We start from the raw sequence: 15,834 nt of genomic DNA, 5'->3' as shown, positions 1-15,834 counted from the left end.
TTAACACTTAACACACTATAGTGTAAACATTACTTTTATATGCAGTAGGAAACCAAAATATTTACGTGACTTGCTTTATTGCAATATTCACTTTATTGTAGTAGTCTGGAATTGAACCCACAATATTTCCAAGGTATGCCAGTACAGTAAAATGTTAATTACAGAATCAAGTTGATGGGTGCACCTAGGTAGTACGTGTTCACTGCAGAATTCTTTCAATTTTTCTGTATGTTTGGCATTTTTCATAATAAAATATTAGAGAAAGAATCGACGCGCTCAAAAATTCACCGACATGATGATGACTAGTAAAATCCATTACACTTCTAATGACCTTATCAGTTCAACAATCAAGGGACAAAAGTAATTTGCTGCCTGACTCCGACTAAACCCTTGAAGGAATAAATAAGAGGAGGTCATGCCAGACTATCATCAGGCCTAATACAATACCCAAGGAATATCGGTTTGTGAAGAAAGTAACCAGAGACCACTGGTTTGAGATAAATCACAGAACAGGACACTAAGACATGAAGACATGTGAAGAAATCCAACTCACCTGATTGACAACTTCAAAATAGATGCCAAGTGTAGATGTAGGATCTAGGCCACAGATTTTCCACTGACTCGTGCCACCAACACCAAGTTCCTAGGGGTAGGAAGAAGAATTTAAAAAACAAAACCAGAAAACCATCCCTATGGTTAATCGCTAATGAAAAGTACTGACTGAGTAGGGCAGGCTACTTAGAGTACCTTCTTTTAGGACAACATTTAAGTTGAAATGAAATCTTCTACTGAAAAGAGAACAACTGCAGACCCGATGAAGTCTTAATATTTACACTTATACTTTAAAATTAAGCTTTTTATATTGACATTCTGACTAATTTTTATTATATCACGTATACTACACATATATGTTGTTTATATTTATTTATTTTGAGATGGTCTCTCCCTCTGTTGCCCAGACTGGAGTGCCATAATACAATCACAGCTCACTGTAGCCTCGACCTCCTGGGTTCAAGCAATCCTCCTGCCTCAGCCTCCCAAAGTGTTGGGATTACAGGTGTGACACATCATTCCGGGTTTACACATACACTGTGTGTGTGTGTGTGTGTGTGTGTGTGTGTGTGTGTGTTGGGGGGGTGTCTCCGCATGACACATAACACTGAAATCCACAAATAATCAAGTCAGACTCTTAAGAAAGACTCTTAAACTGAAATCACACAGCAGCTCTAAGGTGGAGAGCGGAGAGGGTGCGCTCTGTTCTGTCAGTACTTCCTAAGCTAGATAATGAGCTAGATGGATTCACGGGAGTTCACCTTCCTTGTAGTGGCCTTTTCTAAAGGAAGCAAGTGTTTATTATCTGCTGGAAGGTAAAGAGCTGTGCTCAGGAAAAAGGCCAAGAAGTCTAAGGAGCATTCATGCCTCCTCTTCTTGCCTTGCTAACCCCATTCTAAGCACCAGACCGATGACGGCTCCTCCAGAGCTCCAAAATATCATTTTCTTACTGATACACAAATTCCTTACTTAAACATTTGCTCTTTAGATGCCTTTATTGGAGAAACAATAAAGACAATTAGGAAACGACCATTTTATAACCCTCAAAGAAATAAACTGATTTGCGTGAAGATCAGTGGATGCTAAAAACCATTAGGCCGTTGGCAAACAAGATTTTCATATTGTGCTACACACTCTCATTCAAAAGACTGCCCGCTCATGGCAAAGGGGGAAGTCTTCCCTTGCGGTAGAAAGGCAGTGGGGCAGTCACCAGCATCACCGTGCGATCTAACTCAGCACATCTAACATGGGGCAGCAGACATAGTGCCTCTGGAGGTGACACAGCATGAAGTACACACTGCCCAGGAAGAATGTTTGGCAAAAGGCTTCACCTGAATCTAAACACACCTTTAACCATAACTCTCACTTTACAAAGGCTATAGTATCAAATGCAATGCCGGCTGGGGGAAAAACAGCTACAAAGGGCATCTGGGGGGAAATTAGAGAAAAAATATGAATTAGATATTAGGAAATTACTATTTTCTTAAGTTTGATAATGACATCATGGTAGGAGAACATCCTTGTTTTTAGAAGATGCATACTGAAGTGCTTAAGGACTGTCATGATATCTGCAAATTATTTTCAAAGGTCAGCAAAAAAAAGTTGATAAGTCAAATGTGGCAAATAAATGACAATCAGATAAAGCAAATGTGGCAAACAAGACAATACAGCAATTATGGCAAAATGTTAACAATCAATGACTAAATGGTAGGTATACAGAAATTCATCATACTCTTCTTCAAACTTCTCAGTATGTCTGAAAATTGTATTTTCCTATTCTCTGCATCCTCATTCCCCAAACAAAACTTTCATGGCTGAATTCTACTAGAAAAATTAATTAGCTTGTACTAATTCATAAAAATGCCTTCTTAAACTATTTCAGGAAGTCTTCAGCAGGCAGATTTTAAGTCCATGAAAAATATTTTATAACAAGGCAGTCTTCCAAAGCCTTGCCAGGAAATAGGGGTACAAGCCCCTTAGTACTCTGGGAGTAACGAATGACTCATCAGATGGGCTTTAGGGCAGCAATCTGCCTCACTCAGAAGACTACAGGAATATGCTCTCAAATCGCCTTGCCTCTGCCAAGCTCAACAAAAGTTGAATCTATGTGGTCACTCAGGAACGTTTGCTGCTGACAACATGAAAGAAGACCCACACTTCCAGTGTGCCAGGCACGAACTGCTTCACCTGAACCAACTCACTTAAACCTCCTAACAATGCTGTAGAGCAGGCACTGTTATTACCCCATTTGCCACGTAAGGATACTGAATCACACAGCAAATAAGTCCTTTGCTCGGGCCAGGTGTGGGGTGTAAACCTGCACCCTGGATCCACATCTGGTTCTCTGGTCTACCCTCCCACTGACGATGACAGTGAAGGAAGAACATGACTGTGTAACCCCAGCCCAGGACCACCCTAGAGAGGCCTTGCCAAACCAAATGGTTTCCCTCCTAGCAAGTAAAGTATAATCAGAGGAAGTGGACAATAAGCAAAGCCGCTCATCCCAAAAGATAATTAAACTGTTCTCAAAATCTATTACAAGAGAAAACAGACGTCTGCACACACAGCAGTGTCACCCACTTCCACACCAACTCATGGTGGTCTCTGTTGTAAAAGGCTTGTTATTAGCTGAGTGAGACAAAGGTATCACCTCTAAGGGCAATGAGCAATAGGCTTACTCTGGAGGGACTGTGCTGAATGTTTGCCTTGCGCTGAACAGCATGGCATGGCTTCGGCGCAATTACCACGGGCAGTGGAGTCACGGACACTTGGGCTCTAGCTCCTGCATGTCAGTTCTGACCCTGAGCAAGATACTGAACCTTTCTGAGCCTCAGTTTCCTTCTCTCTAACCCTTTAGACGAACAGATGGAATAACACCACCTCTCCGAGTAAAGTCATCAGTGAGGGTTAGCCCTTCTGTCACTGCAGACACATCCAACAGGTGACACATGTGAGATCATCATGCTCTGACACTTCTGACCGGTTAAATCCAGGGCAGGAGGTGAGGGTGACGGAGTTGTTTTCCTTACGTTTTCTGACACACACGGTCCTTTCACATTCAGAGATACGCATGGACCAATGGCTCCTGCAATCTTCAGTTCCCGAGAGGTCTATAACAAATACATGACAGTGTAAAGTTAAAGATCACTTCAATCCACCCTGCTCTCATCTTGGCCACAATGAAAGCTTAGAGGAAAAATATAACACTACTATTCTGCCAAGAGAAAACCCCACATGGATCATAACTACTTAGACCTACAAATTTCTCCGCAGCCACTGAGATTAGAACTTTAATAAAATCCGCCCTTAGAAACACGTGAAACAGGAGCATTTTCAACTCTCACAACTTACTTTTTAAACTTTGAAATTACTGTACATGTAGATAACAATTCTAACAATACTACATTCTTTTCCAATTCCTTGTATGAATATATTCACATTCATGTATATCCATAATTATTTGTGTATTCCTAATCAGAGAACATACTATTTTGTGTTGCTTTAAAAATACTTAATTCATGAACTCCAATATAATGACAAGGCCAACATACCTAGATTTTTAAAATGTGAATTCATTTCAAAAGTCCATCTTTAAAAGAAAACCCTTAAACATTTAAGATTATGGTTTAAAGTTTAACCTAGATGATTTAATAATTATCTCTAATTCTCCAAGTAATAATTCCAATTATATTTTCTAATGGTGGCCCCCTACCTGCCCGCCAACCTGCGACTCTGTTGCCCACACTGAGTGCAGAGGCACAATCATAGCTCGCTGTAGCCTCAAACTCCTGGGCATACGTGATTTTCCCGCCTCAGCCTCCTGAGTAGCTGGAACCACGGGTGTGCACCACTGCATGTGGTTAATTTTTTTTTTTAATCATTTATAGAGACAGGGTCTTGCTATGTTGCCCAGGCTGGTCTGTAATTCCAGAGCTCATGCAGTCACCCCACCTTGGCCTCCCAAAGTGCTGGGATTACAGACATGAGCCACCGACATGAGGCCTAACACCCTCTTCTAATGTTTTCTCAATGACTTAGAATCAGCTGTATCAGGGCCAGGAGTCCCTACATGGGGAAAAAAAAACCTCGCTATGCTGTCTTTTTTTTTTTTCTGAGAAAAAGTTTCACTCTTGTTGCCCAGGTTGGAGTGCAATGGCACGATCTTGGCTCACCGTAATCTCTGCCTCCTGCATAACAGCAATTCTCCTGCCTCAGCCTCCCAAGTAGCTGGGACTACAGGCACGCACCACCACGCCGACTAGTTTTGTATTTTTAGTAGAGACGGGGTTTCTCCCTTTTGGTCAGACTGGTCTCAAACTCCCAGCCTCAGGTGATCCGCCCGCCTCAGCCTCCCAAAGTGCTGTGATTACAGGCATGAGCCACTGTGCCCGGCCCAATGCTGTCTATTTTAGGGCACTCTGGCTATTCTTCAGGAAGGCATTAAACACAACCACGGCTCCGTGCAATGCAGTGAGCCATGCTGATGGCTGGGTGGATGCAGACCACTGTGCGGCTGCCCCTGTCCTCAGGCCACAGTGCTGCTCATAACACCCACCCTACTTCCTATTCTATCTCCTACTGCCTTGAAGCAGGATGGAGCAGAGCCTGCAGGGGAACCAGGCAGCTCGTTACTTAGAACATAAATAAATATAGAGGTCATACTCAAGAAGAAAAGTGATAAAGTGAATAACATGCTTTGTAACAGCCATTTGGTTGAGATCCTCTTAATTGGCTTTTACACACCCGTGTCCAGCAGGTGGGGGTTGCCAGAAGTCTGCATATTGATTGAAAATGTAAGAACACTATAATTCCATTGAAGTTTTAAAAGTATGGCCAGGTACAGTGGCTCATGCCTGTAATTCCAGCACTTTGGGACACTGAGGTGGGAAAATTGCCTGAAGTCAGGAGTTTGAGACTAGCCTGGGCAGTACAGTGAGTCTACATTAAAAAAACAAAAAAAGTCTACTGTACCTTTACGTCCAAAGTAGCACCAAATGCCATTCGGAAATCTCCATTAAAATCTTTAGTAAAGATTCTTTGGAATGTCTGCTTGAAGAGAGAAGTGTTGAAAGAATCTCCCATTACCATGTAGCCTCTAGGTAAGAAGAAAACAATCAAGTGAATATTAGGAAGATTGAAAGCTATTCAGATGCTCCCTCAGCATTTACAAAAATAATTTAAAGAAAAAAAGAAACCAGGTCCCCAAACGTGCTACTGATTAATTTAAATATAAAAAACAGGACGGGCACAGTGGCACACGCCTGTAATCCCAGCACTTTGGGAGGCTGAGGAGGGCGGATCACTTGGAATTCAAGACCAGCCTAGACAACATCGTGAAACCCCATCTCTACTAAAAACACAAAAATTAGTAGCCAATGTCGACGAGTAGCCATAATCCCAGCTACTCAGGAGGCTGAGGCAGGAGAATCACTTGAACCCAGGAGGCAGAGGTTGTAGTGAGCCAAGATCGCACCACTGCACTCCAGCCTGGGTGACAGAGCAAGACTGCTTCTCAAAAAAAAAATAATAATAATAAATAAGTAAATAATAAAATTTAAAAAATAAAAAACAGCATGTTCAATTCACACTTAGGAAAGAAACTACTTCTCAAGCATTAAACAGAATAAGAACAAGTCTAATTCCTCTCACAGTTCTTTGGTATGGGAAAATACCCAGGCCTGTGGGAAATCCTTTTCAGGTTAATTTACTGCCTCAAAACACCGAATTCTTGACTTACAAGAATTATTTTTTCCAACTCATGAGTATTAACACTAATCCCTTACTGGAGTTAGAGGAAAACATTGTGTGAAATGTCAGCATTTCATGCATTTGGACAGAGAAGCACAGCTTGATGCAAGTTATGCCTCCAAACGTCATTCATAAAACAAGATCTCAGAATCTAGAAGAACACAAGAAAGATCATCTGGCCCGGCCATCTCAGAGCATCTGAACCATCTAGTGAGGAGTCAGCTATTTGGCACCAAATATCTACCTCTTCCTTAGTTTCCTGGAACAATGACATTTTCCAACCTGCCTTGCCTGTGGCCATGTGCCTCTGTTGGCGTGTGAGTTCTGCCTGTTACTGTGTCCTTTACGTGTGGAGTGTGTTCCTCCAGGAAGAGCAATCCTTCTCTGACCTTTCCTCCTTCCTGCTGCTGTAAATGGCTAGAGCTCCAACAACTGTCTTGAGCCACTGATGGCATATGAATGCGGCAGAGCAGCTGAGTAGGAGCCTCAGCCCCTAGATGAAAGCAACATACTAGCCCCGGGCTGCCCACCTCCAGAGAAATAAACTTATTTTGGGTTTTCTGTGACATTCATACAATTCTAATACTAACTCTCAACCAACCCCTCTACAAAATACCTGCCAAGTTACATCCAGACTAGGCTTGAACTCCTCCAGCATCGGGAGCTTCCTCCCCGAACTGTCCAATTCTGTGTTTGAACAGCTCTGTTAAGAAAGGCCCTTCTTGATATTGAGTGAAATTTCATTTGCCAGCAGCTTCCACCCACTGGTTTGGTTCTAGTTCCACCCTTTGGTCATACACAGAACAAATCAGATTCCTTCACAGGAAAGTCCCTCAACTGTTGAATACAGTTCTCACACCCCACGTGTCTTCAGCTTAACCCTTTCCAGCTCCTTCAATCATTCCTCACATGACAGTTTCCAGGACTCTCCACCACTGCTCTTCTTCAAACATCTCCAGTTCATCTCCTATCGCCCCTTGAAATTGCAATGCTCAGAAAAGAAAACAATGTATGTGGATAAGGTGTGACTAGCACCAAAGAAACCAAGAATATGGTCTTCCCTGAAGATAATCTCCTCCTATAGCGCAGCCTAGGATCACCTTGCCTTTGCTGGAAGTCATCCCACACTGTTGGCTCACCTTGAGCTGTATACTAACACATGTGTGCACCAGATAGTAATTCTTCACAGAAAAAGTTCACACAAACTCTAGTACACAATCTAAGGGTGTTCACAAATACACTAAAGCTTTTCTATGGACATTCTGAGTCAGAACTCCTGGAAGGCCCTGGTAGGAGTTCATACTATTAAATGTGGATTACTGAGATAGCTATATCAGTATCATTTGGGACCCTAATTCTATCACCTAACTCATCAGCTGCACTCTAGGACAACTCCAGCTGATTCTGGTTCTACCTTCTATTCCCTTTACTCACTGGGGACCAGCAGCATCACCCGGGAGCTTGTTAGAAATGCAGAATCTCAAGCCCATTCCACAGCTCTATGATGCTTCTCAAACTTCTGTGCATGCAAATCACCTGCAATATTGTTCAAATGCAGGTTCTGATTCAGGTCTAGAGTGAGGCTCAAGATGCTGCATGGTTCTCAAACTCGGCTCTATGTTAGAATCACGGGAGAAACTTTTAAAATGCTGATGCCCAGGCTACACCTCATGCTAACTAAATCAGAATCTCTGAGGACAAGACCTAAAGAAAGAGTAGTTTTTAAAGCTTCCCTGAAGATAACAATAGGTAGCCAGCTTCAGACCAGTGCTCATCAGCGGTTCCTACACTTTCATGTGCCCCAGAATCTCCTAGAGAGCTGTATTCCTGGGGTTTCCGATTCAGGAGGTCCGGGTAAGGCCTAGAAATATACAATTCCAATCAGTTCCCAGGAGCCCCTAAGGCTGCAGGTCTGGACACCACCACATGTTGAGAACTACTGCTCCACACTCTGGCCTGTGAATATAATACTGAATTAGGCTCTGCGTCAGTACAGCCTCTAGGTTGAGTGCACTTGGAATTAGCCACAAAGTACGGCCACTTAGCCAGGTTAAGTTTCTCCTAGTTGCTTCAGCATTCAGACCCTGTTTTCCCCACTTCTCAAAAGGAAGTGCCCTGATGAAGGCCAGATAGTCCATACTGCTTGCTTTCCTGGCCTGGTCTCTGTAAAAGTGTTAACAACTCTAAGGAAGAAATGAAGTTACTCTGAAATGACTTGTTTGTAGTGAACCCTTAAGCCCTCCTACTAATCACTGCTTCCTTCTCTAAGGAGCCCTCCCCAGTCACGGAAACCACAGCCCAGAGCTACCTGAAAGCTTCTCCAAGTTGGCCATGCCCATTCCTATGGCTCCATCACTAATTTCTCTTTCCTTAAAATAACACTCTCACTCTGCCCAGGTTTTTGCTGTCAACATACCCAGTAAGATTTGCACAACATTTCATCTCCAAAAGTCCAGTTTGATCAAGGGCACAAGCATAAATATCAATGCAGTGACCATTTGCAGCTGTTCGATTAGCAAGCATCTCATAGTGCTGTGAAGAGAGGAAAGCTATCATTAGGAAACACTGACATTATTCCCAAGGTATACCTGAATACACCAAAGGAGGTAATCAAATATAAAAATATGTAAATCATTTTCTTTTCTCTTTTTGTGATAGTCTCTCCCTGTTGCCCAGGCTGGAGTGCAGTGGTGCAATCTCCACCTCACGGGTAGAAGTGATCCTCCTGCCTCAGCCTCCCAAGTAGCTGGGATTAAAAGCATGCGCCACCATCCCCAGCAAATTTTTGTAATTTTATTTTTATTTATTTATTTTTTGAGACAGAGTCTCATGCCGTCACCCAGGCTGGAGTGCAGTGGCACGATCTCAGCTCACTGCAACCTCTGCCTCCCAGGTTCAACGGATTCTCATGTCTCAGCCTCCTGAGTAGCTGAAATTACAGGAACATGTCACCACACCCAGCTAATTTTTGTATTTTTAGTACAGACAGGGTTTTCACCATGTTGGCAAGACTGGTCTCAAACTCCTGACCTCAAGTGATCCGCCTGCCTGGGCATCCCAAAGTGCTGGGACTATAGGCGTGAGCCACCACACCTGGCTTAATTTTTGTACTTTTAGTAGAGACAGGGTTTCACCATGTTGGTTAGGCTGGTCTTGAACTCCTGACCGGAAGTGATCCACCCCCCGCTTCCAAAGTGCTGGGATTACAGCCGTGAGCCACCAGGCCCAGCCTGGAAATCATTTTCAAAAATATCTGAATAAAATAAACATATAATTTTCAATGTCAAAACCCTTTGAGTAGTTTTAAGGCCACTCACTCTAATTAAGGTCTGAAAGTAGGAGCAATAATTTAATAGCAGCTAGGGTCGGAAAACTGTCTCTGAAACAGCGTCTTGCTGACCATGACACATGACAGCAAAGTAGCTGCCACTCCAGAGCAGCCCAAACCTGACAATGGGCTTTCAGAATTACAACCCGTACCCAAGAGCACCTACCTTGGTTGCCTTTTTCATGAATCGTGCATTATCTTTCTCAATATCATGCCAAGAACGAATAGGAATCTTTAATTCATCTCCAACCACCATGCCAGGCCCTTGAGTAGGGGGACCTCCAGTAAACAGCATGATCCTGGCTCCCGTGTTTGGAAAAGTGCCCTAAAATAGCAAATGGCAGCATGTTAGAAGTATACAGCCCCACCTCTGTGTATGGTTTCAATTTCCCAATAGAAATACTCCGAAGAAGCATTCTCTCCAGCTGTTCTAAACAGTGGTGATACTGCAGAATACTACAGATGATAATGCAGAAAAGCAGCACTTACCTTCTTCCAACCTGATGGGTTTGCACACTTTTATTAATTCGCTGTGAGTGCTCCCCATTGCTCTAATTCTCAGTTTTTCATGAAAACTTTTGGCATTTTCAAAATGTTGAGGGGTTCCCTCAACGTGAATGATAATGATGCCTGAAATGCTTTCTGATACATTAACACACATTGTTGACTTAGATCACAAGTGATTTTCAAACAAAGCCAACAAATATATTTTCCGAGAACAAGTTTGTATGATTTGAGAGGTCCTGGTAAATTCCAAATTACCTCCAGCAAGCCAACAGCAATGGACAAAGCAACGCCAGTGGATCGCAAAGGTCTCTTCCCCTGAGTTACTGGCCATGGGTCCCTCTGTAGCTCCCCAAGAAGATCAGTGAGGTTCATATCAATCTTGTGAACAGGCTGCAGAAATCTGCAAGATTTTGAACAGACACATCAACCCAGATTGAATAAAGTACTATGGTCTTCAACACTAGATGCCACACAATTATTGCTCTCCAAGATAATCATTCAGAGTAGTAAACGACTGGTAATTTTTCTTCAAAGCTATGTCTCTACTAACACAAAACAATTTAAAGCAGTTTTATTGAGGGATATAAAGCCCAATACTTAGCAATTTAAATATGTTGCATGGAAAAAAAATTGTCTTGAAAAGAAGTAATTCAGTTTAATTAACTTTTAGGCAGCAAAGAAATCCTAAGGACGTGCCTAACACAAGTTCAGTCTATGTGAGGTCCATTTAGGTGGACAATCGTCATCATTCCTCATCATTCTAATGTGTGCTTCTCTTAAGCCTTGAGAGTAAGAGGTTGTCTTCAGCATGTCGGGCGATGCATTTTATCGAGCTTGCTAGCCCAGTCTAGGGCAGCCCCAGGTGCTCAATGGGCTGAGTGAAGTGAATACCCGGTCTTAAGTATGTTTGAGGACACATGAAAGAAGTCTTTTCAGTTTTTCCAGTTTTACTTAAGCATCAAAAAGGACATCAGATGTGGAATGTCTAAGCACAGCAATTGAGCACAGTGGTCTCAAAACCTTTTTGACAAAACACTGAATACTGATTACGCTTAATCATTTATCTTTTTCTCTAATAATAAGAAAATAAAAGTTCTAATATTTTTCTTTCCTTACTTCTGTGGATCATCTGCCTGTCCATCATAGTACATGTAACACTTCATGTTGGGATCTCACCTGGTTGAAGCAAAAGGGTGCTCCTGTGGTTGTACAGGTCGTGCTTGCTGCATGGGCATGGCTGGCTTGGTCAGGCCCAACATATCCTTAAAAAAAAAGGCCAAAAAGATTCATTTCCAATGACACGAAAAGTGAATGACTAATTTTTAAGAAATGTCCTCAATTGGGTGTGGTGGCACGTGCCTCTAGTCCCATCTACTCAGGAGGCTGAGGTGGGCCAATGGCTCGAGCCCAGGAATTCAAGGCTACAGTGAGCCATGATCACACCACTGAACTCCAGCCTGGGCTACAGGCTCTTTTAAAGAGACCCTAGTCTCTTTAAAAGAAAAGGAAAGAAAAAAGTCCTTGTTCCTGCTCCTGTAAAAGTAAGGTACAAACCTGTATTTGCTTTGCAGTTAAATCCTTGGTCCCTCGGAAGACATAACTTTTGGAGATTCCTTCACAGCTTAGTTCATGAACCTGCACCATCCTTCCAAATGTGATCAGACCCACCAGAGCATCTGGAGGAAGAAGACTCAGGGACATCTGCAGGGACTCTTTGAGTGCTTGAAGGTCATCTTCCTCCAGGCATGTGTCAACCACATAGAGAAAGATCAGAGGGGACTGAGCACCTCGCTTTGGGCAAAGAAAAACAGTATAATGATCAATATACAAATAGACTTAACCAGCACTTTTTAAGGCAAATTAGGTATGAAAATCGTAAGTCTTCATCTATATTTAGTTTTAGGAGATAAGGACATCTACACAAAGCTCTAATTAACTCATTAAATGACTTAGATTCTATTAAATCAAACTAAACATAAAAACTATTTGTATCCAACAACTTACTCAACATTTTTTAATACTTCCTACATGCCAGACATTGTTCCAGGTCCTGGGACACACAGTGAACAGAAAGAACAAAGACTTCTACTTGCCTCAAGGAGCAAGCTTTCTGGAATGGAGAGGTGAAGGGAGACTGCAAACACCAGGAGGAGAGGCAGAGGGCAGAGTCAACTGTTCAACAGAGAAGTCAGGGCAGACTCATTTAGAAAGTAGCATGTGAGCTGGGTTCATGCCTGTAATGCCAGCACTTTGGGAGGCTAAGATGGGAGGATTGCTTAAGCCCAGGAGTTCAAGACCAGCCTGGCAACATGGCGAGACCCCGTCTCTAACAACAACAAAAAGTATAAAAATTTAAAAATTAGTTGGGCATGATGGCACACGCCTGTGGTCCCAGCTACTCGGGAGGCGGAGGCAAGAGGATCCCTTGATCCCTTGAGCCCAATTTGAGGCTGCAGTAAACTATGGTTGCGCCACTACATACCAGCCTGGGCAACAGAGCAAGACCCCATCATAAAAAAAAGAAAAAGAGGGCCAGGTACAGTGGCTCATGCCTGTAATCCCAGCACTTTGGGAGGCCAAGGTGGGTAGATCATGAGGTCAGGAGTTCAAGACTAGCCTGGCCAACATGGTGAAACCTCGTCTCTACTAAAAATACAAAAATTAGCCAGGCATAGTGGGGTTCACCTTGTAATCCCAGCAACTTGGGAGGCTGAGGCAGGAGAATTGCTTGAACCCAGGAGGCGGAGGTTGCAGTGAGCTGAGATCATGCCACTGCACTCCAGCCTGGGTTACAACACGAGACTCTTAAAAAAAAAAGAAAAAAGAAAAAAATGTTTGAGCAAAGCCTGAGGGAGGAGAGGGAAGGAGCACTACAGATACAGGGGAGAGCTCCAGCCTCAGGGAAAAGCTAGAGCAGAGGTCCTCAAGCAGGAGTGTTAGCACATTTGAGGAGAGTCAAGGAGGCCCACTGGGCTGAACGAGGACACTAGCAGATACTGGGGTTGGAGTGGTAACATGCAGGGCTTTGAAAACTGTCTTTTACCCTGGGTAAAGAAAAGCCGTTTTCACCACTGAGGTTTTCTGAACAGAGAAGTAACATGATTTGTTTTTAAAGAGTTACTCTGGCTGCTGGGTGAAGAATAATGTATAAACAGGCAATGGTAACATTAGGGAAAACAATTAGGAGATTCAAGTAAGAAGCAGTGACTGGCCCAGGGCAGCTGGTCGTAGGGAGGGGGAAGTGGGTGGATTCTGGATAAATTTCTAATAGAGTCAATGGGATTTTCCAGTGAATTAGATATGGAACATGAAAGACAGAGGTGAAGGATAAGTCTAAGGTTTTGAAGCTAAACAACTAGATGATGGGGTATAATATCAGGACTTGAAAACAATGCCAATAAATGCACACACATCAAACCTAAGGGTTAGGATCCTGCTGTCCTCACAGCTTTAAGTCCTTGGCCAGGTAAGAGACATGGTAGACAAAGGATTTCAAGAGAAATTCAATATGTAACATTGCTCATTAAATGCACAACAAAGAAATTACCTGTATCATGTACTCAATTGTAGAAAATTGGGGCATCAATTCAGCAGGCTGATTCACCTCAGATATGCCTCCATAAGCTGGAGGAAACTGAAAAGAAGGAAACAATTTTATTAGGGCTGGCATATCTATATTACACTTTTGATTTTCCACGTGTAAAAATGATGATGCCAAGACAAGGGGAACACTGGAGCCCAGGAGCTTGAGACTAGCTTGGGTAACACTGTGAGACCCTGTCTCTATACAAGAAATAAAATAATTAGTTAGGCACAGTGGCTCGTGCCTGTAGTCCCAGCTACTTGGAAGGCTGAGGTGGGAAGATCACTTGAGCCCAGGAGGTTTAGGCTGCAGTGAGTCATGATTGCGCTACTGCACTCCAGCCTAGGAAAGAGAGCGAGACCCTGTCTCAAAAAAGAAGAAAAAAACGGTAATGAACACATATTTATTCTGAAAGCACAAAATACAGGACATGTTACAAAAATATAAAAATCAGCATTTAAAACTTCTAACTCTGCCTTATATTTATATCATTTTCTATCTTCTTTAAAAAATATTTTTTAGAGCAGTTTTAAGTCATTGTTACAACCGCCAAATGTTTAAAAACACACTTTATGTTGCCCAAGCTGGTCTTGAACTCCTGGCTTCAAGTGATTTTCTCGCCTCAGCCTCCCAAAGGGCTGGGATTACAGGCATGAGCCACCATGCCTAGTCAAAAACACACAAATGAAAACCAGTTCTTAAGTTTTGCCCTGCTAATTAAAGGTTGAGATTTCACCTATTTCATCAATAGTCAATAGTCTAAATAAAGCCAAAGACTTTATTTAGGTTTATTATTTTTGCTATTATCAATAAAGTAATACATATGCAATATAGAAAAATTGGCAAGTCCAGGAAAATAGAAGCAAACAAGGGAGGAAACCTCCCAAAATCCTATCGCCTAGAGGCAGCTACTGTCAATCTCTTGGCATATTTCCTTCCAGACTTAAGCACAGTGGAGAACATCCCATATATACAATGTGGAACTTGTTTTATCCAGTCAACATAATGCCACAGGCATTTTCTTTTGTTTTTAAAACTCTCTGCAAATGTTTTAAATTCACAGCTTGTGGGTTGGTTTATAATCCAAATAGTCTTTAGCTTTACATTAAAAACATAGGTTTAGGTCCATCTCCCCAAGTTGAGCAGATGATCATGCCAGGCCAGTGACCTCAGAGTGACCAAATGTAAGTGCTGCTGAGGAGCTGACAGGCAGCTTTAAGGGGCCTCTGATTGGGAGAGAGGGGTACAACTGGGCATGCGAGCCCCAGCAGGAATCTCAGTCAGAGCCAGCAGAAGACTCTAGCCCCATCCTGGCCATGACTGCCCACTGGCTGCAGCTCCCAGCAGGGTAAAGCTCGATCGATGACTACAGACACACCAGCCACCTTCCAGCAACCTGGAGAGGCCCTATTCACCCACCCAGTCAGCCAGCTGCACAGAAGGGAGCAAAGGAGACCGAGATCACTCTGATCCCTCCATCTTCCAGCTCTATATTCATTTAGAGCTAGAAAACCCCCTTGCTGTCCAGCTAGGAAGGTTACAAAAGATTATTTCCACTTAGGGCACATAGATTTGCAGATCATACTTGTAAATTGGCAGGTGACGATCTCAGGTAAGCATAATAATATCAAATACTTATATGGCACTTAACCATGTGTCAAGCACTGTTCTAAGTCCTTTATACTCACTCAGTTTAATTCTCACAATAATCTCGTGAAGTGACTATAGGTATACTAAACTATCATCCTAATTTTAAAGACAAGGAAATGAAGGCACAGGCAGTTAAGTGACTTGCCCAAAGTTACACAGGAAATAAGTGGTAGATCTGAGAGTCAAACCCAGGCAGTCTAGCTACAAATCTCTGGCTCTTTAGCCACTATGCTATCCTGCCTTAGAATTTTTATAATAAATTATACTAAACAGAGACATTAATCCCAAATGTAATAGGGAGCAGATATGCTTTTCAGATTTGTATAACTTCTTTTTTTTTTTTTTTGAGACAGAGTCTCGCTCTGTCAGCAGGCTGGAGTGCAGTGGCGCGATCTCGGTTCACTGCAAGCTCTGCCTCTTGGGTTCACGCCATTCTCCTGCCTCAGCCTCCCAAGTAGTTGGGACT

General features: G+C 42.7%; 1 protein-coding gene across 6 annotated transcripts in view; it reads right to left on the bottom strand.

Annotated features, from left to right (window-relative positions):
• Positions 1-15,834, bottom strand: part of SEC23B (Sec23 homolog B (S. cerevisiae)) — a 46,719-nt gene that overhangs the window by 24,461 nt on the left and 6,424 nt on the right. For 5 of the 6 annotated variants that reach the window (XM_011979513.1, XM_011979515.1, XM_011979516.1 and 2 more), the window contains 9 exons: positions 13,683-13,769; positions 11,690-11,926; positions 11,312-11,397; positions 10,391-10,535; positions 9,795-9,953; positions 8,717-8,832; positions 5,524-5,647; positions 3,582-3,662; positions 554-643 (listed from right to left, as the gene is read on the bottom strand). In XM_011979513.1, the coding sequence (XP_011834903.1) occupies positions 554-643; positions 3,582-3,662; positions 5,524-5,647; positions 8,717-8,832; positions 9,795-9,953; positions 10,391-10,535; positions 11,312-11,397; positions 11,690-11,926; positions 13,683-13,769 (1,125 nt within the window). The remainder of the gene's footprint in view (positions 1-553; positions 644-3,581; positions 3,663-5,523; positions 5,648-8,716; positions 8,833-9,794; positions 9,954-10,390; positions 10,536-11,311; positions 11,398-11,689; positions 11,927-13,682; positions 13,770-15,834) is intronic. The other variant, XM_011979518.1, reaches the window with a different exon arrangement.

The sequence above is a fragment of the Mandrillus leucophaeus genome, unplaced genomic scaffold (genome assembly GCF_000951045.1).
Source record: "Mandrillus leucophaeus isolate KB7577 unplaced genomic scaffold, Mleu.le_1.0 Scaffold202, whole genome shotgun sequence".
NCBI classification, from domain to species: domain Eukaryota; kingdom Metazoa; phylum Chordata; class Mammalia; order Primates; family Cercopithecidae; genus Mandrillus; species Mandrillus leucophaeus.
Note: the sequence above shows the minus strand (reverse complement) of the source record. Positions and strands in the feature narration are given on the sequence as shown.